This window comes from Anas platyrhynchos, chromosome 10, assembly GCF_047663525.1.
Source record: "Anas platyrhynchos isolate ZD024472 breed Pekin duck chromosome 10, IASCAAS_PekinDuck_T2T, whole genome shotgun sequence".
NCBI lineage: Eukaryota > Metazoa > Chordata > Aves > Anseriformes > Anatidae > Anas > Anas platyrhynchos.
Genome location: NC_092596.1, coordinates 22551173 through 22577079, shown reverse-complemented (window position 1 = coordinate 22577079; position 25907 = coordinate 22551173). Strand labels below are relative to the sequence as shown.

General features: G+C 34.5%; 1 protein-coding gene across 3 annotated transcripts in view; it reads left to right on the top strand.

Annotated features, from left to right (window-relative positions):
• Positions 1-25907, top strand: part of LOC101797884 (connector enhancer of kinase suppressor of ras 2) — a 174912-nt gene that overhangs the window by 79245 nt on the left and 69760 nt on the right. For all 3 annotated transcript variants that reach the window (XM_013092026.5, XM_013092027.5, XM_021266824.4), the window contains exons 3-8: positions 375-577; positions 1986-2073; positions 8163-8204; positions 12233-12352; positions 18929-18988; positions 22639-22707. In XM_013092026.5, coding sequence (XP_012947480.3) covers positions 375-577; positions 1986-2073; positions 8163-8204; positions 12233-12352; positions 18929-18988; positions 22639-22707 — 582 coding nt within the window. The remainder of the gene's footprint in view (positions 1-374; positions 578-1985; positions 2074-8162; positions 8205-12232; positions 12353-18928; positions 18989-22638; positions 22708-25907) is intronic.

Below are 25907 nucleotides of genomic sequence, written 5' to 3'. Positions count from 1 at the left end.
GGTGTGACAGCTGTTCACCAACAGCAGCAGAGTTCAGCAAGGAATTACCCCATAAAAGCCTGTCGCTAGGACTCCCTAAGGTTTTTAAGGTTTTTAACCTTATTCACAGTAGCGGAGCGCTGCTAAGGTGAAGTCGTTACAAGTTAGTAGGGGGAATAATGCTAATCTGAGCGGGACCCTGTGTGGTGGGACCAAGAGGCTTGGGTGGGCACCATGGGTGGGCTTTAAACAAAGCGGCCTGTTGCTGGTCTGACACCAGGCATCCACAGATCTGTGATCCTTTCAGCCACGTGCCGGTTTCACCTCATGGTTCCCTTCACATAGGTTACAACACCCAGTTTCATTTGATTGTCTGTTTTCTTCTTTCCCCTCAGAACTATGGTTTGGAGACCGAAAACCTGAGAACTCTCTCTCACAAGCTGAATGCCTCAGCCAAAAATCTTCAGAACTTTATAACGGGTAGAAGGAGGAGTGGCCATTATGATGGCAGGGCCTCCAGACGACTGCCAAATGATTTTCTTACCTCTGTAGTTGACCTGATTGGTGCTGCCAAGAACTTACTAGCCTGGTTGGACAGGTAATTTACTCTGCCTTGATCCTCTACCCATGAGAATAATTCCTCTTTTTTCTTTTTATTTTTTAGTTTGTTCTTGTACCCTTTTGTTCTAATATTAAAATATCAGTTCTGCTAATTCTAGCTGTAAATTTTGATGTGCAAATTTCAAAAATATCAGAGGCAAAATGTAGTACCCTTTTCTCTTAGGAGGGTGATAAATTGTTCTCTATTTATTTGTTCATACTCCTTTCAGTTTGATAGTATTTTCTACAAAAAATTGACATCTTACTGCTGTAAATGGTAGCCCATTGTTGGTAATTTCAGAAAGGAGGATGAGGAAGAAAAGATCATAGAATTTGAACTGTCTTTCTTTCATCAAAAGGACACAAAATGAGCTGGAGTTAAGTTAATCAATTAAGAATATTAAAAGTATATTATCTTACTTGCTTAGTTGGGAAAGATTTTTCTTATTGGAGTTTCTAGCAAGAATTTGAGAATTTGAATTGATGACAAGTAATGCTCCAGATAAATGTAGTTAAAATTTTGGCTGTAGGAAGACAGAAACCAAAACACAAAATGACATCATGAAATTTATGTTTCGTTTCAGTTTTGTAGAGTTATAGCAATGGAGAGATTTATCTGGAATCTGACTGCTCTTGAATGTATAAATGGCACCTTAGAAATCATAGTGAGAGTGAATCACCCTCCTTCACAGGATTTATATAATCCTGGTGACATCTTCCTAACCTAATGCCAGCAGTCATATTCTCTTGGGCTATGACCTTGTCAGTTCTTGTAAATTCAAATGAGGTCAGATTCAGCTAGAATTTGGAAAGCCTACAGAAAATCCTAGTGTGAAGGAAGCTGTTAATGACTAAGTATGCATTACTTTGCTCTCAGAATTAAGGTGCTAACTGCTGCTGAAGAGTGATGTCATTCTAGAAATGTTGTCTTTTTAATGAACAATACACGAGAAATCTCAACTACTTTTTTTTTTGGAAGCTCATATTTTACCATCCTTAAGAATGATAACTTCTGGTGTTCTGGCCAAAATCCACTTTACATCCTTCCTGCCAACACTGTTTCTTGTTTCAAAGGCATATTTTTAAAAAGTTGTGTGATTTGCTGCTGGAGATTGTCGTGGTTAGGTGATTCACACTTCTGTGGTGTAGACCTGATCTCAGTATTACATATATCTTCTAAATGCCCACAGAGACTCCAAAAACCATAGACTGTATTACTGAAAAATATATTAATTATTTCAAGACTTTTTTGGACTAAACCATAGAACAATTAACTCACCTGATTACATTTGCCTTTATGAAAATGAATTTACTAACCATTAATCTGTTATACTATTTACCATTGCTTATACTGTAAACATGATTTATCCTTAACACTATGTAAAGCTATTCTTTCCTTCTCACAGGTCTCCATTTGTCAGCGTGACAGAATACTCACTGCTGAAAAACAACATTGTTCAACTGTGCCTGGAATTAACAACCATTGTGCAACAGGTAGGAGTGGTTATCTTCCACTGTTTCTGAGTCCCCTTGCTTGAAATCGACATAGTAAAAGCATTAAGCTTTTACTTCAGTAGAAAAAAAATATGTTTAACCTTATCTTTCTGTTCCTTGTATATTCTCTCTTTTTGTGGGAGTGATGGGAAGATTTTAGACTTGGCTATCCCCATCTGTCTGGATAGATTGATACAGTATGCAAATAATATTAGTCTCTGACAATGTCTGCTGAAGTAAGAAAAGTACATAAAAATAGGTACGTGTTCTTCTAGTAAGAATAGGTACATAAAGGCTGAGTGTAAATACATTTTGCAGTGTTTTACACTCAACGTCCCTTCTTGTGAGTTGTTAAAAAAAAAAAATGATGAGACAAAATAGTGTTACTGGGATATGTGGAGAGGTTAGAGAACAGATAAGGACTGCCTTAGAATGAAGCAAAGGGGAAGATGAAGAGTGCAGGAGGGGAAGCAAGAAGAAAGAAGGGCTCCATTGCCTCCCTCTGTTGTATGCTGGCAAACTTTTCCATGTAGCCCCATCATAGAGTAGTCATAGAACTCGTTTAGTTACAAAGGCTCCAGAGGTAGTGGCATTCTGCAGACTATTTTTTTCTGTTTTGTTTTAGTTCTTACAGGAAAACAAAAACAAAACAAAACAAACAAACAAACAAACAAAAAACAGCATATTTTGAATTTGTATTTTCTAACTAAGGCTAAGAAAAAAAATAGCAGTCTTTGTCTTTTACAATATCATCCTTAATTTCTAATATTTTGCTTTCTTTCCTTTTAAGAATTTTTGTCCTTTATGCATTTTTGCAGTGGAAAACAAAGATCCTTCTTTTCTTTTCCTGGTTTACAAATTCCTATGTAGGCATTTAATTATTTATGTATCTTTATTAAGCTTTCTCTTACAAGGTGTTTATAACACTATACTATTTTTGATTTACAGACTAAGCAAAATGAACTTCTCTACAATACAAAAAGTTTGGATTCTGATTTCATCCTTCAGCTGATACTGCATTTTGTTTGAGTTTGATTTTTCCCTATGGACTTGGTGGAAATCATATAATTTTGAATTGCTGTCTTCATTTCTGCCATTCATTTGATTGGTTTTGGCAGATGAAATTCAGTTTTCTGCTAGCAATAGTTTGAGGTTTGTTTTTTCCTTCAATTCTACTCCACTGCAAAAGCTGTCCTTCTTTTGACAACTTAAAAACAATCTGTCTTTTACCATAAACTCCAATACATTCCAAAATGAAAAATGTTTAGTTACTTCTTCAGATCAGTTACAAGTCAAGTCAAGTTTTATCTTTTCCATATCTTATTTTCAGATTTTATTTTTTAATAGCCATCTATTAACTTGTTTTTATAAAGCAGCATCATTCTTAGGGAGACGGTTTTGTTGTCACTAAATCTGAGGAAAATTTATTTTAATGTGTGAAAACAAAGGTGTCTCACCTAAACCAAAATTGTGGTCTTAACTGTAGGATAAAATATGAATAAATATGAATTCAAAGGCATAACTAATAGAAAGACATAACTAGTAGAAACCTAGATCTCACATCCTTTGTGATACTTTTTTTTTTTTTTTAATGAATAAGTTTTAGATATCTAATCAGTGTGAAAGCAGCAGCAAAGGCCATGCATTTAGCACATTAGGTGAGTGAGGAATGTTTTCAACCTGAAGATATATTTTGTGCAAAATTAACATGCTTTGTGTGTATTATTTACAGCTGCCACTCAAGGTGAACTTCCCTTTAAGTAGTGGACATAACTGTGTAATCTGAGTTTAATACAGACAATCCTTATGTAATTTCTTGCTAGGATGTACTGTACATATCTTAGTGTCAATCTTAGATGTAAGGAGGAAATAAATTTTCTAGCTGTTAGGTCATAATCTTTGTGTAATTGTGAAATAAGATTTTCATTCAAAGTTTAAACAAAATAAAAGCATTGCAACGTTGGGTATTATTATTTACATGCCATGTAAGTGCTATGATGAGTCATCAGCCATTTGTTCATCTGTAAATAGTATCTTCTCACACTGGCTATAAGAAAATGGATCTTTATTCTCTAGTTTTACACCTGTTCAGTTTTCTTATCCCTCACAATCCCCCTTTCACTAAGATAAGTAGGAAAAAGAATAACATTATGTAAAAAAATACATAAACTTTGAGGCATTGATTTTGAGGACCAATGATGCATTAAAATGTGTTGATGATAATGTTCATAAAAGTATGATGAGTATTTTAAAATTTCAGCTCTCTGTAGACTAAGTTTTGAAGTCTTAACTTTTAACTTCAGTCTTAAAGCAGAATAACTCTTATTTTTTTTCTGAAAATGAATCCATCAGATTAATTTAAAAGAGTTCGGATTTGGTTTTGATACAGAATTGTGGCTATGTTGGAGGAATGGTAAGTGGAGTAACTGGGAGATAACAGGTTAGGGATTTTGTTATTAAAATGTAGCCAGTGGTTAATTTTTCCTTGAATAGAAAGTGTTCACTCGTTCTAGTGGAAGCTGTTTTCAGACTATTTTTTGCTGATAATTTCAAAGATGTTTAAATCTGTGATAGATGCTTCAATAGAAGCAAACATTCTCTAAACAAAAAAGTTCTTACCAAAGAACGTCAGCACAACTTGAGCTATTTTTTTTTCAATAACAGCCAAATACTTTTTGTTTGTTTTCCACATCAGTCATGTTTAATCAACCTCTCTGAGATAAATTAAGAGATCATATCACAGATTTTTTCCCTGCTTTTAGTCAAATACTTTATGTTTAGGATGATGCGTATGTTTTAAAAGCTATCTAGTTCACATTGCAATTGATGGAAAATTGGTTTTTAGAAGTTTCCTGTACCTGGTCTAACTTTGAAATTAGCTCTTCTTTGAGCAGGTGGTTGGACTAGATAACCTTCAGAGTCCCTTCCACCTGAATTATTCTGTGATTCAGCAACTGCCCTTAAAAACATGAGTGTTATTTTCAGTTTGAACTTCACAGATTTGAGCTTTCAGCCCCTCAATCTTGTTATGCTCGTGCTTGCAGAAGAACATTCTGTTATCAAACATCTGTTCACTGTTGTCTAAATGCAGATTATGATCAAATCTTTACTAATTAAACCAGGTAAAATGAGTTACTCTAGTGTCTTTACCAGGCTGTATTTACCTAAATTAAGACAGTCTCATTCTTTTTAATGTGTGAATTCCAGAAGTGTTCAATGCTATGTATGCAAGCAACATATTTTAAATATCATTTTGTCAGACTGCAGTAGGTCTCTACTGAAGTGTAATATTGGGAAGTGGCATTCAACTGGCAAATACAAAGTTTTAAGTTCTTTTCAGACCTGCTCCATCATAAGGTTTCTTTTGTTGTGTTTTTTTTTTTTTTTTTTTTTGAGTTAACTCATGCTGCTTTATTGTGCTAAGATAATGAACTAAATATTTTACATGTGTAAGTACTTCTGTGTGTTAATTGTCCTCAAGACACGTCATAAAATATTCTTTACAGTATCTGAAAATTTCAGCAGTACTTGCAATCACTTTCAGAATTGTAAACTAAAATTATGAATGTTGTATCTGAGTCCTATTTTTTTTTCTTTATCAGTATTCAGAAACATGCTCTTTTACCTTATCAGAGTTGTGAAGGTGTCCTGTACCTTTGAAAGATAGGATGTTCTGGACAGTGCAGAAGCTGGCTTTTATGTAATACTGTTGCTGTGACTATTTTGCAGTTCCTTTATTTTGCTGCTTTACAGTAAAGAAATAGAATGCAGCTATTAGAGAAATAGAATGCAGCTACTATTTCTTAAAAGTTTTTAAACACTAAATAAAATTTAAAAATAATTTTATAAAAAACCACAATTTTTAACCTCTTCTTGTTTATGCAGGACAGAGAAAGAATATCACAAGAAGTAATATTTATTTTCTATATATATATATTTATTTATATATATAAATTAATTCTATAAATATTAGTCCTGGAAGAATATAAATAAATATATGTATATGTGTGTATATATATATATGATTTTTTTTAAATGTGATCCCCAGTGCATTGCTATGTATCAAGAAAAAACAAAAAAAACAAAAACAAAAAAACAAACACACACACACAAAAAAAAAAAAAAAACACAGAAGAATATTGTCCTACATATCATAATATTTTTAGTATAATATCACAAGTGCTTTTAACCTCTCAGTTAAAATAGTCTGATATATATTAAAAAAAAAAAAAAGTCAATATGCATAGAATTTGGAAGGAATCCCAAAACCATTAACATTTTTAATGCTAATTTAATCTTGAATGTGCAACCTAAGTATAGCTAACATTAATTCTGCTCTACAAAACAGTAAAATTTCAGTTTTACTATGCAAGTCTTTGACCTGAACTAATTAAGCCTGTTCAGAATTAAGCTCATATTGTGTTTCTAGCACAGAAATTAAAGGAATAATTTAGATAGGACCATTAGCTCTGAAGTCAAGCTATAAGCTGTCCTGTGATCATTTGTTTCTCTTGGTACTTGAGGGGTTAAAGGAGATGGTGGATATGCTGTTTGAAGTGTGTACAAGTTGTAGGGAAAACTGCCTTGGGCAATGCCAACTGAACTGACTAATTGAAATCTTTTTTTGTGCTGAAGAAAATAACAGTATGAATACAGAAGAAACATCAAAGGGATGCTTGACCATGAAATGCTAATATAAATTGTGTGTTTCTTGGCACTCATGATCTGGTTTTAACTTTTATTCCGTGACAATATTTTGAAAACAGTCTTCACTTAGAAATTAATTTCTCTTCAGATGTGCCCATCCTCGAAGATGAACTTGACGCTTTGATTTCAGGCTGAGGCAGTCGGTTGTGCTCCGGGTCTGTGCGCTGGGCTGTGGGTTTTGCTCAGCCTGAAGCTGCCCTGCAGCAGCCTGGGGTGCACTGAGGGACACCTTCCTTGATGCGGTGCCCCACAGGAGCAGGCTCACGAGCTGGACGTGGCCTCTGCACTTAACTGTGTTAATTTTGTTACATGAAAGCACCCCATTGACACAGCAGGTAGGCATCACAGGCAGGCGCCCACCATGTAGGAGCCTGGTGGGCTGCGTGCCTCAGGCAAGTGGTGGAAGGTTCTGGAGCTGGGGCCGCCATGGCTACGGGCTTGGCTGCGGCTGCCCTCAGAGGTGACGAGGTCTGGGGGGAGTTCCAGGAATTTCTATTTTCTCCTCACACTGCCTGGCCAACTCCTTTTAATTTTTTACTAAAACACATCTTGAGGGCTAGGGTGGCTTTTCAGGGTGCCGACGGGCAGGAGAAAGGTGAATTAGAGCTGCCTCAGAGCACTTGGGCCCACTTCTGTAGCAAAGGGTTCAATACTGTCTTGCCGTGACTCTGTCTTGCAATACAGGATCTTTTTGAAAAAATCATCAAACATTAAATAACAGTAGAGGTGGTAGATCTCTTAGGAAAAAGCTTCAAAAAAGCAAGTAATGTTCTAGCCACCTTAAATTCTGTTAAATAAAAATGTGAGTTAAGGGACTAATGACTGAAGTTATGGAGTGCTAGGATTTATTATCCTTAAGAAAACTTGCAAAGTGGACACACTATGTTGTAATTTTTGATATATTCATTTACTCTTCCTTCCCATGCCTTATAACACAGCCTACCTAGTTGTAGTTCTGACATGGCTGCACCCTACACAACCTGTACAACAGCTAGTTGGTGTTCCGCTTGGCAAGGCCAGGCAATGTCTCTCTCGCTCTGATTATCAGTGAATTTCCAGCATGCCAGATAAATTATATTCAGTTATTTTTTTCTTGCTGTCACAAATCTGTCCCCCTGGTTTACATGTATATTATTGTTGGTATTGAGCACAGGATTTTCCTTACTATAAATGGAAAAATAGATCCTGGAGCTTAGCCACAAGAGAAGTATGGTTACTTTTGTGAAATAATCATTTGGACACAACTAAAGAGCTTGTTTGTCTTTACAGGTAAATCTGTAAGAGAAAGCTATAAGCATAAAGCATGCTTTTCTTAATAGATTTTAAATAAAGTTAATTAATTGTTGCTTTAATTATTTATTTTTTATTTTATTTTACCACAGGATTGTACAGTGTATGAAACAGAAAATAAAATTCTTCATGTGGTAAGTAATCTCTGTATTCTACTTTGGTATTCTCTAGTCCTACTATCCTACTGGATATCCTCTTAGCCCCCCTTCACACAGTTCCCTGGAGGAATGCTCTCTGTCATACCTGCAGTTAATTGCAAATTATTGTTCTCAGGTTGTTTTAGAAGCTTCATGGTACTCTGAGATGGTACATTCTTAGAAGTGTAGTAGTCTTACTAGGATTGCTGATGTGGAACTCCATCAATGGATCCATCACCTATTGCATTACTAATTTCATTGGTTGTCAGACTGAGAACACTGTAAGAGCCTTCAGCACTCTAAAGATCTAATGACTCAAGGGAAATGAAAGTATCTCATGCAAAGTTATTGATTGGATATTGGCCTTTAAGTGCAAATACTTTATATTTTCATGGTACCAGCACAGAAAGCTTATACTGACAGTGAGATTGAGTTAAAATGTATTGTTAAAGGGAAATCTCAAAGGATTTACAAGTTCAGATAAGCTTTTGACAAGCTCTAACCAAGTGCCTGACTCTTTTTTTTTTTTTTTTTTTTTTTTTTTAAACCCTTTTACACATACTCTGCTTCTAGCAGGGATTAAAATTTGTCATAAAACATTGATGTGCTGTTAAATTCTGAAAGCATGCAGTGACTTTCAGGAAAAAAAAAAGCTTACTATTGCAAACCTGATTCTGAAAAGAACTTCTAAAAGCACCTGAAACCTTCTGGGATTTGGAGTGTATATTTATATACATACAAACATCTTTTAACCCATGACTTGTAATTCTAACTGTATACAACTGCTAGAACTCCATTTTTATCAGGAATGTTACTTTTGACTTTACCTGTTCTGGATAGAAGCCTGAAAAGGTAGAAAAGGAGAGAAAAGTTTCAGTTATAAGTCTTTTCTAGGCTTAGCAATGAAAGTGTGATGAGCCCTAAGGAGCCTGGATCCCAAGGCAGTAGAACTCACTGTAGCCTGAGCAGAATTACCTGGAGCTACCCAATACAGAGCATTCAGGCTCTGAAACTCAGCCTGTTCATTATAACTCTGAAGTGGAGTGAGAAGAATCACCATATTTCTCACAGAATCTTAAAAAAAATAAAATAAAAATTAAGGATACTGAATTAGAGAATGAGCTTTGTAAATTGTTGATTCCCTTTATGGTGTTATTTTATTTCTTAAAAATAATCAGTAAAATTAAATAAAAGAAAATGCTCCAGAAAAATAACTGTGATACTCTGAAGTAAAATTTTACATTTATAGGACAAAGAATCTGTAACTCCACACCACGTGTAACTTTGGTTTAATTCTGAAACATATTATGACAGATAGAGTAGAGTAGTGAAGGCAGATGTATAAACCAATGATCCAGGACTGACTTTCTTCATCATTTACCAGAAAGCTTTACTGAAGTGTAGATTTGTTTGGAGGAGCTCCACACTAGGCATGTGTGTGCTCAGATGATGTGATTGCACAAGTCATATGAGTAGACTGTGTCTGCTCTGCAGCTCGGGTATTATGGGAAAAGATAAATTATGAAGGAGTAGTTTTCAGGATCAATTAACAAACAACAGCGTATGTCTGAGAGTCAGGTTTCTTTTGTCTGGATGTCTGCCCAGCAAAATAGGTTTTATAGGACTCTGTCAGTTCTATATATTTATATACAGTACACCTATGATAATTAAAAATGCCAACCTGCTAGTTGCTCTTTCTCTCTGCAGTAAATGCAGGTCATGAACTTAAATTCTTTGTACAAACCTAGCAGTAGCTGCCATAGTTAAATATTTTTGTGACATACAAGTTTCTGTGGTTTGTTTAAGACGTAGTGCTGTCTTAGAGATTCTGTTCTTGTCATGGCACATTGCAGGAGTGTAATAAATAGTTTTAGACAGCCTGTAAAAATGTACGTAGAGTTCCACTGCATCAAGTACTGAGCTTCATGAAGCACCCATTTTTGTTTGAGATTTTCTTAAGTTCAATGGTATTGCACAATCTGGAGGGCATGAACATAGTTTCATGGTGTTTTTGGAACTAGTACATGGGATTTCAGTGCTTGCTATTTTTTTTACACTAAAAATACTTTAACATATGCTAATGTGTCTCCTCACATTGACAGTGTTAGATCAAATGTTAGTTCCAGTCCCTGTGCTGTTATTCATGAATTCTCCTCAGTTGTTTCCATCAAGACTGTCTCAGCCTTTACATTATTTGTAACTGACGTCAGGTCTGTCTTGTATCTGCTGTACTACTTTTACAGCAAACTGGTATTTTTAATTATTCCAATATATTATTATTGAGTATTTTGCTGCTGCTAATCTCCCACATCAGCTTTCAGTAACCTTCTGAATTGTGGTGAGATGTTAAAGATCCATAAGATTAAACTTTTTTATTTAGTTCCAAAGTTTATTTACTGAGAAAGTATTTGCCGGTGACAACTGTAAAATTATAAAACATGAGAAAGTAGATTGCATTGTCTGTGGATTTAGTCTGCATCACATCTGTGTGTATGATGTTAAAAAGATGTCAAAGCCTAAGAGATTGCCTTAGTTTGAAATCAAAATAATCTTTGGATATGATAGTAATTCAAAAGGAGGCTGAAAGTATATCCACACAGCCAGAGCAGCCGTCAGGCAGTATGTAGCAGTAAAATATATTTTTGAGCCAGCCAGTTTCCATATCTGTGGTGGGAGAAGACAAGACCTAAAGTTTCGTTTACAGTTTCTGGCCCAGAGCTGAAACTGCTAGAAATGTTCCTGTTATTTTGGTGACCTTTAGCTGCAGTCATGCATACCTGAATGTGAGGCTTTGCTACTTGCATCTGGTACAAAACGCAAATGCCACATCCAGTACTCCAGAGCTGTACTTAACTTTCCAGATGAGTAACTATACAGTGAGTTGAAATATTATGTATAAATTCAGTCAGTTAATTTATTCATTGTGACAACTTTATTTGTTTAACTTATATCTATAGTGTCAAATGAGATATTAGAAATCCTCATGGTTTTGCAAATGCCTGAAACAAAACTTCCCTTAAGGGATTTCACTACCATTTGCAATAATTAGTGAAAACGAGAGTATAGCCCCCGAAGGAAAATAGATGCATACAGTGTAACTTTGACGGGAAGACCATTCTAGAATTCATCTAAATTAATGCTTTCAGATTAGTTTCAAATATTTTTAGGTATATTCTTTTTGAAGGAGCACTTTAAGAAACACATGCAAACATGGGAATAAATCTTTACACATGAAAATTCTCTGAGAGTCCAGATGAGTTTCTTTCTGATCCACAGCCTTGTTGTTTGGCTTTGATGAATAGGTTTAATCTGTCACTATCACTGTTACCATTGATGCACTACAGTTCCTACTTGGAAGGTGTTTATGTGGATTCACATTAAGGTTTTGAGATCTTTAGCTGGAAGGCATCGTAACATAAAATTATTACGTTGTTGCATTGACCTAGAATATCAGTTAAAGGATGTGTTTGAAGGTGCGTAAGAATATTATTTCAGGCACTGTTTCTGCCAGTGTTATTTTAAACAAAGGAAAGACCTAGGTTGTAAAATGCAAAATTTACTGAGTTACCATTGTTTGTGGAATTTCTCTGATTATTTGGTAACCAAAATAGCTTATTAAGTTGGTGTATAAGGCATTTATTTTGTCTGTTTCACTCGACTTCCATTTTATTTGTAGTGGTACATCATGACAACAGATGAGTTGAAGTTCATCAGGCTTTTTTTTTTTTTTTAAACTGCATACAGTCAGGGTGGAGAAGTTTATTCAGGTACTTAGATATTCTCAGTGCATAATAAAATATTTTGGTCAAAAGAGCTGTACATACATGTGTATTTTATTGACATGGATGTTTTCTGTTCACTTAAGCTCTCATTCTTGACTTTCCAGCTCCTTGACAACCTGTAGGTTTCCCAATGCTAAGAAATAAATGATCCATTTATTCTCAGATAGTTCTCAGAAGAAGAACTTCTTTGCCAGTAGTTGCAGTTGAATATGAGTAATTATATTGACTTGTTTTTCTTCATAGTGTAAAACCTTGTCTGGAATTTGTGACCACATCATTTCACTCTCATCTGATTCTCTGGTGTCACAGTCAGCACATCTTGAGGTAGTTCATCTCACCAGCATTATGCCCAGTGAGGGTCTGGTAAGTAGCAAAGCAGTTTAACTGTTAGAATACAGAATACAAGCATCAGTTATTGAAAATTATTTCTTTTTTTAATTTGTCAAGAAATCAAAATGTATTTTCATGCAGTGTCCTATTTATTTTTGTAAGCTGAATCTGATTTCTGAAAGTGGTTTCATTAGCATTAATGTAAATAAAAGGACTGTAATAAAAAAATAATAAAAAAAAAAGCCTGTTTTACCTAGGGCTTCATGTGCAAGTGGCAAACATATGAGGATATGATTAATTACCATTAGTTAATGTGCTTTGAAAATGATTAGTGGACGGTATGTTTCTTGGTCTTGCACTGAAGTTATATGACTCCCTTATGATTCAGTTCAAATAAAACTTTAATTAATATCATCCAAGAAACAAAACACATCCCTTACGTTCATAAGTTATTGTTCACTGAGCAGACTAGGTAGGTATCTTCTGAACATCCTGGCTGCCTTGCAGTAGCAATTGATCATACCATTAAAATTTTCTCTTGAGTTGATAATGTAATAATTATTTGGCTACTCTTTGTTAGTGTTAATGTACTGTTATATTTGGACAAGGGTTTTTTATGAGGTTCTAGTTGTTAATGGGCAAAGGCTTCTATCTCCTCTCCCTAGTCCCCCACTTCACAATCATTCTGACATCAGTAGGCTGTAAGATTCATAGGGGTTGTGCCTGGGAACCTAACATCCTGCTAAAACTAGGACTTTGGAACGAGATGATCTTTAAGATCCCTTTCAACTCAAACCATTCAATAAAATCTAGAGTGTACGGTAGCACTTCAGGCATTTGGATGTTCTTGCATGGGCTCAACTGCAGAAAGTTCTGGTACTGACAACTTAAAATATGTTTTAATGTCATTATATGCATTGTGATATGTTTCTTGTTTGTAACCAAGTGTGATTTACAGATTCGTTCTAATTCCTGTTAGTTGAGATGTTTTGTATTATTTCACCATGTTAATCTTTGCTCTGACACTGAATAGTAATGAACATCATGTGCAAGTTCCATCAAAGTTACAAGAGCATAATTATTGATGTATGCATATTAATTTGAGACTGCTGTATTTTAATAATAAGTAATTTTTTGTATGACTAGATACATTACTTTAGTCTTTATAGTTAACAAAGAACACCACAGCATCATAAAATGCATTTAATTTTAATTCTGTGGCATCGTAGACACGTAGCCCAGTACATAATCCTAAAGACAGACAAATTGCTTGCTGTGCTGCTGCATCCTAATTGCCAGATCTTCTCTACTTGTGGTTTGGTTTCCTCTCTTGGTCCAAGTTCTGGGTTAGTGCAGGGATATCCAGGAAATGCCAGATCAGTGTCATTTACAGCTTGTCCAGTACATATATTGTAAATCAGACAGTGCTTTTGACTTGCATTAAGACTACTACATCCTGCCCACGAGCAGTCTGGATCTCTGTGACTTTCCTTTGTACCCAGAAATGTGCACTATTAGGCAGGTGGCTTTCAGGAGTTCTTGGTTATGAATGGTATACTCTCTAAACAGATTACTATGCAACCTCAGAGTATGATTTAATACTTTAAGGCATAGGTGGCGGAGGTAAGACTTGTTGGCTGCATTGTTGTGGCCAGTCATGTGGCCTGCAGTTTCTTCCAGACTGCCCTCTTTTCCAGCAGAACGTCAAGCAGACAGGGCCTGTGCTGTTCCACTGCTGCAGGCTGGGCTCCATCACTAAGTGGAAGAACTGTGGTGTACTTCTCCATCTGTAGCGTACCGATAAGTTTGTAGCCAACACAACTGCAGTAAGTGGGTACTGCTGACAGAGGACATGAGACAAATACTGCAATCAAAATTGCCCATTTAAATTTTTTTTTAGATGAAGTGAAATCACCGTGAATGACTGAGTTTTCTATGCCTAATTGTGAAGGCACTATAACATGGTAGGTTGGAAAGTTCTTTATAATCAATTTTGCTGACATTATGTTCTGCTTAGGAAAAAAAAAACGCATGTGAAAAAAGGACTATAAATGGGAATAAAAGAAAAATCATGTGACTAGGAAAAGAAAACATTAATCAGAATCAAATATAGAACAGAGTAATGAATTACAAATGGCTTTCTCATGATTGTATAGCAGTTTTTTTCCACAGGATCTCTGCTCCATTCAAGAGAAAAATGAATGCTATTCACTGAATGGAAAGTATTCAGAGTTCCATTTTTATCCTTATCATTCAGTGTAGGGTTTGATGTCTTATTTACCACTCTTCAGCTAAGCTCTGTGTTCCTTTGAGATACTAATTACATCATGAGATTTTTTTATGGCCTTACTGGGTGCTTCACAGACACTAATTAATTTATCCTCAAAACACACTTGTGAAAATGATGCTGCAATTCTAGTTGTATAGATAAGAATCTAATGTACAGAGAAATTTGGGCCAAAATCACCGAAAATCTACTTTTTGGAACTCAACTGGAAGTACTTACTGTGTGATTTTTCAGAATGCTTGTTACTTTTATAGACTTGGTTTAAAACAGTCTCCCTTGATTTTAAGTATAGCTAAGGTTTTCAGAGCTATTGAGAACACTAGCTACAGCATCATACAGGGCTGGCACCTAGAAAATGAACACAATTGTTTGCCTTTGGTGAAAAATCTATTGTAAATTATTTGCTCAGATTTATATTAGAATTCAGTTATCTGGAATAATATTCAGTTGCCTTAATTATGACTTTTTCTCTATTTGCAGAACTTCATTTGCAAAATTGCTTTTATTATATATCTTCTAATTTCTTCAGCAAATGAGCCAGAAATCCTACAGATACTGCATAAACTTAAACATAAACTGAATTAATTTCCAGGTCCAAGTCCATGCAGTTACTACACTGAGTCAGTATTCCTGCGGGGGTGTGTCTTTGTGTTTAATTGTTTGTATAAATTCTGTACCCTTTCATTTTCACAAAGAGATTATTCAATTTGAATGTGTACCTTGAGTTCTAGCATCTTCAAGCTTTCTATACATGCATTTATGAGCTTAATACTCCTTCTTCTTGGCCTCTGAAGTGTCTTCTTTTTCATTCTGCTTTGTCAAAAAAATAGTCTAATCTCATGCATTCCTCAGAAGACACTCTCTGCTGATAGTTTCATGGCCGTTTGCTGGACAAAATAATTTCCGTTAGGAAGCACACCTTAGAAACATACTACTTTTTTTTTTGTCTCTTTCTGTTCCTTCCCAAGCTCTACCAGTCAAATGCCAAAACACTCTCCATATATTCTCTATTACATTTTAAAGTAACTTTCAACATTGTCAAACTCTGTCTCTCTTACTAGACATGGAAATCCAATTTACCATTCTTTCTGTTTAGACAATGACATGTTTCCGTTCATTTGCACGATAAACTTTTTGAAGTTACAATAACTTGCGGTGAATTTTAATGTGTGATTTTAATTTCTAAACACTGCACACAACTCAGTACAAGATCAGCATGATCTCTCAGATCAGCATGAGTTTTCAGAATATCATATCTGACTGCTATATCAGAATATATGGTATCTGATGTGATATCATATGTGTAGAGAGAGAATACCTGATCTGATACTATCTGATCATATCAGAATATCATAATCAGTTATGAAAGAGCAACTGTTTACTTCTATCCCAGAAAAGGCAAAAAAGCCACTTCCCACTGCAAGTCTCCCATCCAGAGGCTAGGATGTGTTTCAGGATTTACAAGCTCCCTCCTCGAGTGTTTTTCTGACTGTGTCTTTTCTTACTGAAGGATAAATCATCCTTTAAAAACCTTCATACCACAGAAGGCAGTTGAGAGCTGGATTCAACTTACACACTGCATTGTCTGTTACGAAGGGTAGGGAAGTGCTGACAGGTGGCATATCAAGGACATGTCTTTTAGGGAAAAATGTTTACAGCATTGGAAAGAGGGATTTGAAGTGTTGTCTTTCAAGCAGGGAACATATCTGGCCTCTAGAACCTACAGCACAGACTAAAGGAAAAAATTTTCAGAATTGGTATGTGTTTCTCAGGGGGTGCTTTTTAAGAATATTTTTAGTCTTATTTTCAGAATTATACTCAAAGCTTTTTCCTCTGTGGAAAAACATTTTTGAGCTATTCCTTTATATATGATGGGAATGTGTATATAAATATTTATGTTATTGTTTATGTTTAATACATAAATATTTGATAAATAGCTTTCATTCTGAACTATATAGAGGAATAACTGAATATAACTTTTTTATTATTATTTTTTAGATAAAATACAGTCTTTCAGGGTTCTCAGGTAATGTATCTCCTCCTGTAAAGGAGGTACAGTGCTACTGTAGTGGTCAGCAAAAAACAACTGTCATTTTTCTTTAAGGGGATACAAGGATGAAAGCTCTACCTAGACCAATTTGAATCATTCAGAAAAATACTTTATTTTAATGTATTTTGTTCTTAAACTCTAATAGCTGAAGTGAAAGAACAAACTGTAGGATAATTCTTAGTTGATTAGCCAGTTTTTCTGTCTCTCAGATGGCATGTGTTAAAAGATAGTGTGTGATTTTTTTTTCTGAAAAATACATATAACTTAACAAGAGGCTAGGAATTTTATGAAGAAATATATGGTAAAACTTAGTGAAAAGTTACCACTGTGTTTTGTTTTCACCTTAAAAATCTATTAATCTATTGATCCATTAGGTGAGGAATTAATCTTGTCAACAAGTAAAGTGTTAGAATTGCGATGCTAAATTTGATAATAAAAGTGTGGCTGGAAATGTGACTGAAATCTACAATGTGCTAAAGTAACAGACCTCTGTGATGGATGTGGTGCTGTTTAAAATTCTGGTGAAAAGTTCATTGTGGAAATGCAGCATACTAGATGGATTTTAATCTCTGTGTAAGTTTCTTAATGGAGACTCAGTATCCCATTTCTAATGAGGACGTTCAGGGTTTTTCATGATCTCTTGTGTATGTCTTCTAGTTGGGAAAGAGAGAATCAGATGTTTGTCAATAACAGTTGAAGGTACTGTAGAGACAGTAAAATAGCAAACACTGATAAAATTAAGCCAGCTGTGGAGAAGGAAATAGTGGAAGACTCACTAGTAAACTTTCTTCCAACTAACTGTATTTTATGAAAATGATTTCAAAACTGCCAAGGCTTAACTTGAGCATCTCTGTTATGAACAAATTAAAAAACTTATAAAGCAGTCTCTTACAAGAACAAGTAGTTAGAGTGTGTAATATATATAATGGAGTTTCCTAAGAAGCAGAGTTAAGCAATATGATCAGTTTTAGCTAGTCTTTATTTTTAAGATTTAAATAAAGTTTAAACTTGCTGAAATTGAATTAGTTTGCACAAAGGTACAAGCCACATTTTGTCCTGATGAAAAGTCAAAACAGATACAGTTAGAGCACGTATTTTGGGGCTTCATCCAGTTAATCTTGGTTATCTGCAGTATCAGAGATTCCACAACCTGACCAGGCAACTAATTCCAGTGTTTTATCACAATCATGATTTTAAAAAATAATAGTACAAAATAAATAAACAGATAAAGGTCTGACAAGTTCCATCTTGTGTCTGTTGCTTCTCTTGTTCCCACTGTGTTCTTCCAAGAGTTTGGGTCTGTCTTCTCTACACACTTACAATAAAGGTAGTTGTATAAAGCAATAGGATCTTACCTTCATAGAATTTATTTATTTATTTATTTACTTACTTATTTTAGGTTAGCAACTAGCCTGCAAATCTTCATTAATGTTCAGGATTCTTGAAGTTGGTTTCTGTGAACAAAATGTTCTTTCTTATTTGCTGGGGGCTCTAAACTTCCATTTTGACAATACACAGTGATGCAGAATTATTGGAAGGCTAATGAATCAGCAGTGCAATGTATCAATTAGATTAATTAGATTTCAAAATTTGATGGATAACCATACTATATGGAGAGATGACCTTACTCCTGAAGAAGAATGCAGCAATTGAGTCTCACTGACATTCAAGGCTCTGTGTGTTTGTGTGTGTGTGTGTGTATACATAGATACCCACTTAGGTTGTCTCTCTGTATCTCATCAATCACCTCCTTCAAGCACAACTCATGCTGGACTAATTATAAAGCTCTTGTTAGTTCACCAAGATCATTTTTCTCTATAAATTGGCAATATGAGCACAGGCTTACGTACTTTCCAAGTTAGATCATGAACCAGTAACTCTCTGAAGATGGGGCATATAATTTTAAAGACTATTCCTGTTCATTGTTTCAGTTTTGTTGCTACTTTTATGGCACTAGTAATAAAAAGAGATTAAGTTAAATATTACAAATACTGCATTGTAACAAGCTTTTATACTGATGCTTGGTGTTGAATTCTTTCAAAAAATGTATATTGGAATTATAAACGCAATAAGTGAGAAAACTGTTCTGTTTATCATGGGTCTTGGTACACATTTGTTTAACTTTTAAAAATGTTATTCAAGCATTGATAATGCCAGTTTATTGAAATAGTATTATCCTTAAACTGGAATATATGTACTTATTTTATCATCATGCAAACATCACTTGTTTGTTTTCTGCAAGAATTAATTACCCTTCTTGATCTTTTTTCAGGGGATGTATATCAAATCAACATACGATGGGCTGCATGTAATCACAGGAACAACTGAAAATGTAAGCTTCCTTATCCTAAAAGACTTTTATCATGCATGCAAATATCTTCGTTAGATCTGCAGTTTATTATATAATGTCAAAACTTGCTATGAAACAAGCTACTTTTTATCTTTAACCTTTTTTTTTTTTTTTACTTATGTCATGTTACCTTAAAAATTTAGAACCATTAAAAATAGATATAGAAAAATATCTTTGATGAAGTGACAAAATGTTGTAATAAAATTAAATCTTGAACTTCTATCTTCCAATACACCTTTCTAATTACGTATTTTTTCTCTGTCACAAAGGTATTTTGGTTTATATTTAGTTGTTTGTTGTTGTTGTTTATGCAAGAGCATCATCATTAGTCTTAAATAAAATCTGTTGTATTTAATTTTTTTTATCTCCTTCAGATAAACCTCTCAAAACAGGACAATTCAAGTTCATATTTAAAAAAAAATAAAGCTTTCAACAGATCAGTAATATAACATAAAACAATCTGTCTCATATGGTTATAACCAGACTAGTTAAAGCATTGCAGAGTTGATGATAAGTGTGGATGTAATTTGACCAACCATTAATATGTACAGTGAGGTTACTTTTTGCAGTGAGTACATTATCATACAATGATGAATACTTTTCTTCTGTTTTTTGTTTTTCTTTTTTTTTCTTTTTAAAATGGACAGTATTTTTTTTAAATTCTTTTCCTAATTAGTAAATGAAATTTCTTGAAAAGTAGAATGCTAGAAAAATTAAACTTGTGGAGATGATACCTATCCTAAGATTGCCTCATAGGAAATGAATAGGTTCTGTGGGTCTAAGCAATTCTGTAAAACAGACTGTAAAATAATAAATTCTAAAGCATTTACAGTATCAGCAGTATTGGTGGCTGTTAAGAAGAAATGGGTAACGCACAAAAAATAACTTAAAATATTATATTCAGGCTGTAGAATAATCTTTGATAAACCAGAAGGTTTTCAAGCTAGCAGTAATAACTGACAAGATTATCAGTAAGAAGGGAGAAATTGTGAAAAGGAGCAAATGAAAGAGAAGGGAGTGACTTGACAATGTTAGGGGAAAAAAGAAAAGTTAAGACTCTGAATGACTTTTGTGTGAGGACATATGAAAAATTGTTTAAAATTATTGAAAAATAATTATTATTCCTGAATTGTATTAGGAGGAGTTAACCACCACTAAGTTTTCATAGTTTCCAGTACCTGTAGCAAGTAGAAGATATCAAGAATGTATTAACCATCCTTTTCATTGTAGTCCCAGAAATGAGGCAATATCTGGATTGAAAGTACACAGAAATGCTGTAGCATGTAAATCAGTATGACTGATTGTTATTCTTGTCACATTGTTTGGTTTTTCTGTGAAGCAGCTTCTTGTTACTTAACTTGCAGTTCATAATTACAAATTTGAAAAAAAAAATAATTTTATTTCAACTGCTGCAATGTAATTATTATGACAGACTTTAAAATAGGACCTATCCCTTCTGTTTTTCAAATAGTCCATGTTTTAGTCACATTGTTTTCATTCTTTCTAAGAGAGTATAGCTGCATAAATTACAAGTTTAAATTTTATACAGCTAATATTGAAACTGTGCAATGCTGACACCCAAGAAACATGAAATTTCCACTGTGCAGCTAGCCCAAAATGTACATACTTACCTGCATACATCAGTGGTATTCTGCACCGTATGGCTGAGCTTCATGTGTGATATTTTGTTCTGCTTGGTTTGTATGTATTGAGATAATTTTGATCATTTTCATCATCCATTTTTAGAAACTACAGACCCAGGGAAAGCCTTATGTTTTGTGTGCAAAAATTTGTGAATCATAAGACAAGTCTAATGGAAGTTAAGCTTAAAATTTGTGTGCTTACTTATATTAACACTACTGGCAGCATTTAGAAGTATTAATATACTTTTTCACTGTAATTTTCATTTATTTTAGAAATATAATACAATTTGTAGGGAAATATATATTTATAACTGAAATTCATGTGAAAAGATACAAAGTTCACCAGCCATTAAAACTTGCATTTTTATTTTGACTGAACTGTATGCATCAAAACTTTTTGATAAGACAACTCTAAGTTCTTTTTTTTTTTTTTTTTCTTTTTTTTACTTTTTTCTAAAAGTGTAATCATATGTGCAGATAAAAAAGCTTCAAAGATGTTTAATTTCTGGCATTTCAGCAAATTGATTTTTCATTCCTTTTGAAGGTATAATTGACCTCAGAGCCAGTGTTTAATTTTGAAAGATAATAATTAGCTCAGCCTCATCAAAGTCAGGAAAGGAGCTAAAAAGAGAAAGCGCCAGGCCTGTGCTTTTTCAGCTAATATCAACTGAAGTTAAACCCATTATGAATAGTGGTGCTTACTTCAGTTTCCTGCTTACCTTTCATTCACTGTTTAAAGCAACCAACTTTATATTCGCATTGTGTTCCTCAAATGGAAATAGAATATCTTTCTGGCTTATGTTTAATCCTGTGCATAGGTAAAATCGTGTCCTTATCTCAGCCCATGAGCATTTTCATCATATTTTCTCCCGCTTCTACTGAGGAGTAGGAGGAAGCAACCGCCTGTGTGATGCTTGCCTACCTATTGAGGTTAATTTGGCATTTTTTTAGAGGCAATTGCAGCCATTTTTAGCCCAGTGGCTGTTTGGGCTTTTGTTGCATTGTTTGCTGTTGTCTTTACTCCTTCTATTTGTTTATAGTATGCATCCACATAATGGATGGGATTTGTGACTGGAGAAGTCTGTCCAGCAAAAGAGCTATTGACAGTTTCCTGGAAGTTTTGATTGGTACTCAGTGAATGAATATAAGCTGCAAGTCACCTTTAGCTCCGGTAAATCTTGTATTCTGACACATTTGTTGACATGCAGTTGACTGTGTACAAGTGGCTTGCAAGGCAATGGTGTTTGATCCATTTTAACGTGATCAGAAGCAGCTATATTTAGAATAAGGTAGGTTTTTGACTCAGAGTTCCCCAAATTATGGTGGTGGAGTAGTATGTGTGCGTATGTATGTATGTTCAGTATATACTATACAGAATACCCAGACTGTCAGGGACTTTATCCTTTTTTAAATTACCACTTTGCATTCACGTGGTTAATCTAGTGCTGTCTTGGACGTGCTGGAGCTGTAGTATATTTGCAGGGTATCTGCCATGAACTTAAGCAGTAAACCTGCTACGTAAAGGACTGCATTAGGCCTACTTTTCTGTTATATGCATTTTTTTCCAGCCCTGACCCTGCACATGTAGTAAGTTCAGTATTTGTTGGCTTAGCAGCTTTACTGCTATGTGATGTTAATTCACTCAGTGAATTCCCAGCAAGATTGTGACAGCTCATGGCCCAGTACTCCCCTCCGAAAGGTAAAGAAACTAAAATAGCTCAACCAGTCAAAAAGGTTGTTCATCACCACGGGAAGAAGGATTTGAATTCATCTTTGAATTGTCGTTGGTTACCAGAAAAACATTGTTCTGTATAAATGTGTTTTGTTTTGTTTTGTTTTATTGTAAATATAGTAAGTTATTGTTATTTGATAATAATGCTTCTTTGAGAAGAGCTTTTTTGCCTCTTTTCTCATTCATAGTTTTCATTCCTGCTCTTCCCTTGTGGTCCCCCCTGAAATGTAAAGTTAATTGTTATCTCCTGTTCTTAGTCTCCTGCTGACCAGTGTAAGAAAATCCATGCTGGCGATGAGGTGATCCAGGTCAACCATCAAACTGTGGTAAGTGCTTTAGAAGTTCTGGTCTGCAGGCTTTGACTGTTCCCACTGCTAAAAAGACAATAATTCTTAATAGGTAACTGTAGCAAACTAGATCACTCTTTATGCCTTTTAAAATATTATAATCATTGCTTACATTTAATTTGTGCCTTTTTAGTTTTTTTAATTGTCATTAATTAACCCAGAAGGATTAAGCCAAACATATTTTCTCTAGCTGCCGTTCAAGATTATGCTCCCAGAATCAACATTGACAATTTACAGTGATTGCACTGGTTGTAGTTCTTAGATTTCCTGTTATGGATATGCCAGCAAGTTTAACTTTTTCTCTTAAAAAGAAATATTCATTTTCTTTAATCTGGGATTCAGACTCAAAATGCAGGAATTCTGTAACAGCCATATATTTATTTTCATATTTATTTTTAAGGTGATGAACAGTTTTATAAAGTTGGTAAAACCATTAATCCATTTCATATTGCATAAGCATATGTATGGGGAAGCGTGTGCTAAGTCTAAGATACTGTGGTACCTGATCTGTGTACATTTAAGTGTGCCTGCCATTGTATTTTTCACAGTGTATGCAGTTATTGTTTATGTGTACCAACCTACATTTCATTTTATATACAAAATCAGAAAAATTAAGAAACCTCTTTGTCATTTGTGGGAGGTGAAAATAATTAGAGAGCAAATATTTTCTTTTCAAAAGAAGTGTAACTTCCTCATTTTTACTTACAATTTTAATGCAACATGAAACTCTTACTTACATTACAGAGGATCTGTGAGTTGTCACAGTACAAGTTGAAATATGCATTAGACTGGCTTTCTCCATCAGACATACTCTTCAAGTGACAAACCTGATTTAATCTTTACTCCCAGAGGTGAAACTCCACTCATTCAACTACTCAAGAATTGGTTTTCTGGGTAGCAACTTCCCATGTGTGTTATAACGAGCCCAAAGTGTTTGATGCTTGTAATCCCTCTCTATCTAAGGGCAGGCATGCTGCCAACAGCTGAGTCAAGTGGCAGAGAATACTTTTTCAAAAAAACAAACCTCACTGTTAATTATTCATTCTGAATTCTGTAACAAGCTACGAAAAGGGATAAATGGCAAGCAGTTTCTTTCAGAAATGTATTCTTCCTTTGCAAATGCTGAGCATGCTTTATTCTGTTTTCCTTGTGACTGTGAAAAGTGAGCCAGTAATTTTTAGTGTTTGTGTTTCAGAGGTATGTGTCCAGCTGCAAACTATACTTTGCTTCTTCACCCAAGCTATCTCAAGTTGTGACAATTGATATCATGCTTATAAATACCATTATTTCCACTAGTGGGCTAGAATAATTCAGAGGTTTCTTTAGGATCATTAGGTTCATTAAATTCCCATATAGTCAATATCTTTATACTAGTAAGGCCAGCTCACAGAATGCAGTGCAACCCACTTGAAATGAACAGTCTGGAGGGCAGTTGGCAAACTGTACAAAACAAGTCTTGCATATCTGTGGTGGTCTTGCACGTTTTCCAGAGCTACAGACTGTCTTCACCCGGCATTGGAACATGCAGGCACAAAGCACTCCATGCTTTCACAAAATGTACATGCAGGACAAAAAGGCAAAAAAAAATGTACAATTTAAAAATGGAGAAATACACTTTCCTCTGAAATTTCTGTGTTTCAGAGGATTTGTATCACACAAAGTTTCTCTTAACAAACACGTTTTCTTAAGATTGATGTTTCTTTTATATTTTGATAGTCTATCAAATATAAATCCTGTTTTGAAAAGGTCTGCTCTGAAGGTGATTAGATATAGTCATTTTGTTTTACCATTAGTGAAAATACTTTCCTGATTAAAGAAAGTGTAGGTTTCTTTCATTAGGTGCTAATCCTGTAGCTGACTATTGGCATCATCTCATCTGATTTAGACTAAAATAGGCCAGTGTATTTTCTGGATAAATTGATGTTCGCTCATTTACTAAGATAATTAGATTTTTTCAAAACATTCAGTGACATTCCCACAACCTGTAATATACTGTTCTGTTAGTTAATTATTCTCGTTGGAGGGGAGTGGGGGGGGGGGTGTCTTTTTGTTTGTAGTATGCATTTGATCTTGATCTATTTTTATCTATCACACTGGAGATCCAGTTTCTCATTTAGGCATTTTCAGGATGTAATCAAACTACCTCTTCACCTTTTCTTTGGTAACCTAAATAATTGGAGCACTCTCAGTTTTTCATCCTAATGCATGACCCTCCTTGACAACCTTTTCATATTCCCAACTGTGATACTTTGCATATTTAACATCGAGCTACAGAGCTGTCCAGTAAAAACATATTCATTCATAGGTAAAGCAGTACTCCTGTGCTAATATAGTACAAATAAGACTGTGCTTTTTAAAAGGCTAATGTTCATTTTCATCCTACATAGGCAAAAATTAATCTAACAGGATAGTGATTTTTTTCTTTAAGTAATAAAAAATAATTTCAATTTCAATTTGAAATTCATCAGGAGGCCCATTTTAAGAGAAGAATCATTACCCATTTCATAGCTGTGCAAGGAGTAAGCTCTTAAACAGGTTTAAGATGTAGAGTTGAAAATAGTTGTACAGTCCCTGCATTCCAGTGGAGTCAGCACAGATAACAGCACTTTTAATCTTGGAAGCATTTCTCTGGGGTTGTAAAGCTATAGCAAAGGATTAAGTATGCTGACAATGTCAGTCCATTGGATTGCTGATGTGTGGAGTTAAGTATTTTGGTATTGATGGGGCTAGAATATTTTGGCTGTATGTCTTCAAAATAATTGTTATTACTTAGAATTCATATGCTATTTTTATATAAAGCATTATCTGAATTAAGTAAGAAATGATCAGATAGCTAAAGATAGCTGTATTCATACTCTTACTGAAATCATTTATATTAACAAATATATTAACATTATTAACACAAAAAAGAACACTTATTTTAATTCTTCAGTGTAGTTGAAAGTTTTAAAAAAATGAGTTCCAAAAGGGAAACAGCCTAAAACTTATATAATGCAACAGTTGAAGGAGTTAGAAATAAAAGATTTACTACGTTGAAACCAGTCAAGCCAATGAACCCTCTGTTATATAATTATGAACATCAAAGTAAAAATAATAGTACTTTAGGCAAGAAATTAATTAAATCAGTTGATTCACCACTATCTGTTAAGATCATTTAATCATTATCCAATGTCCTTATT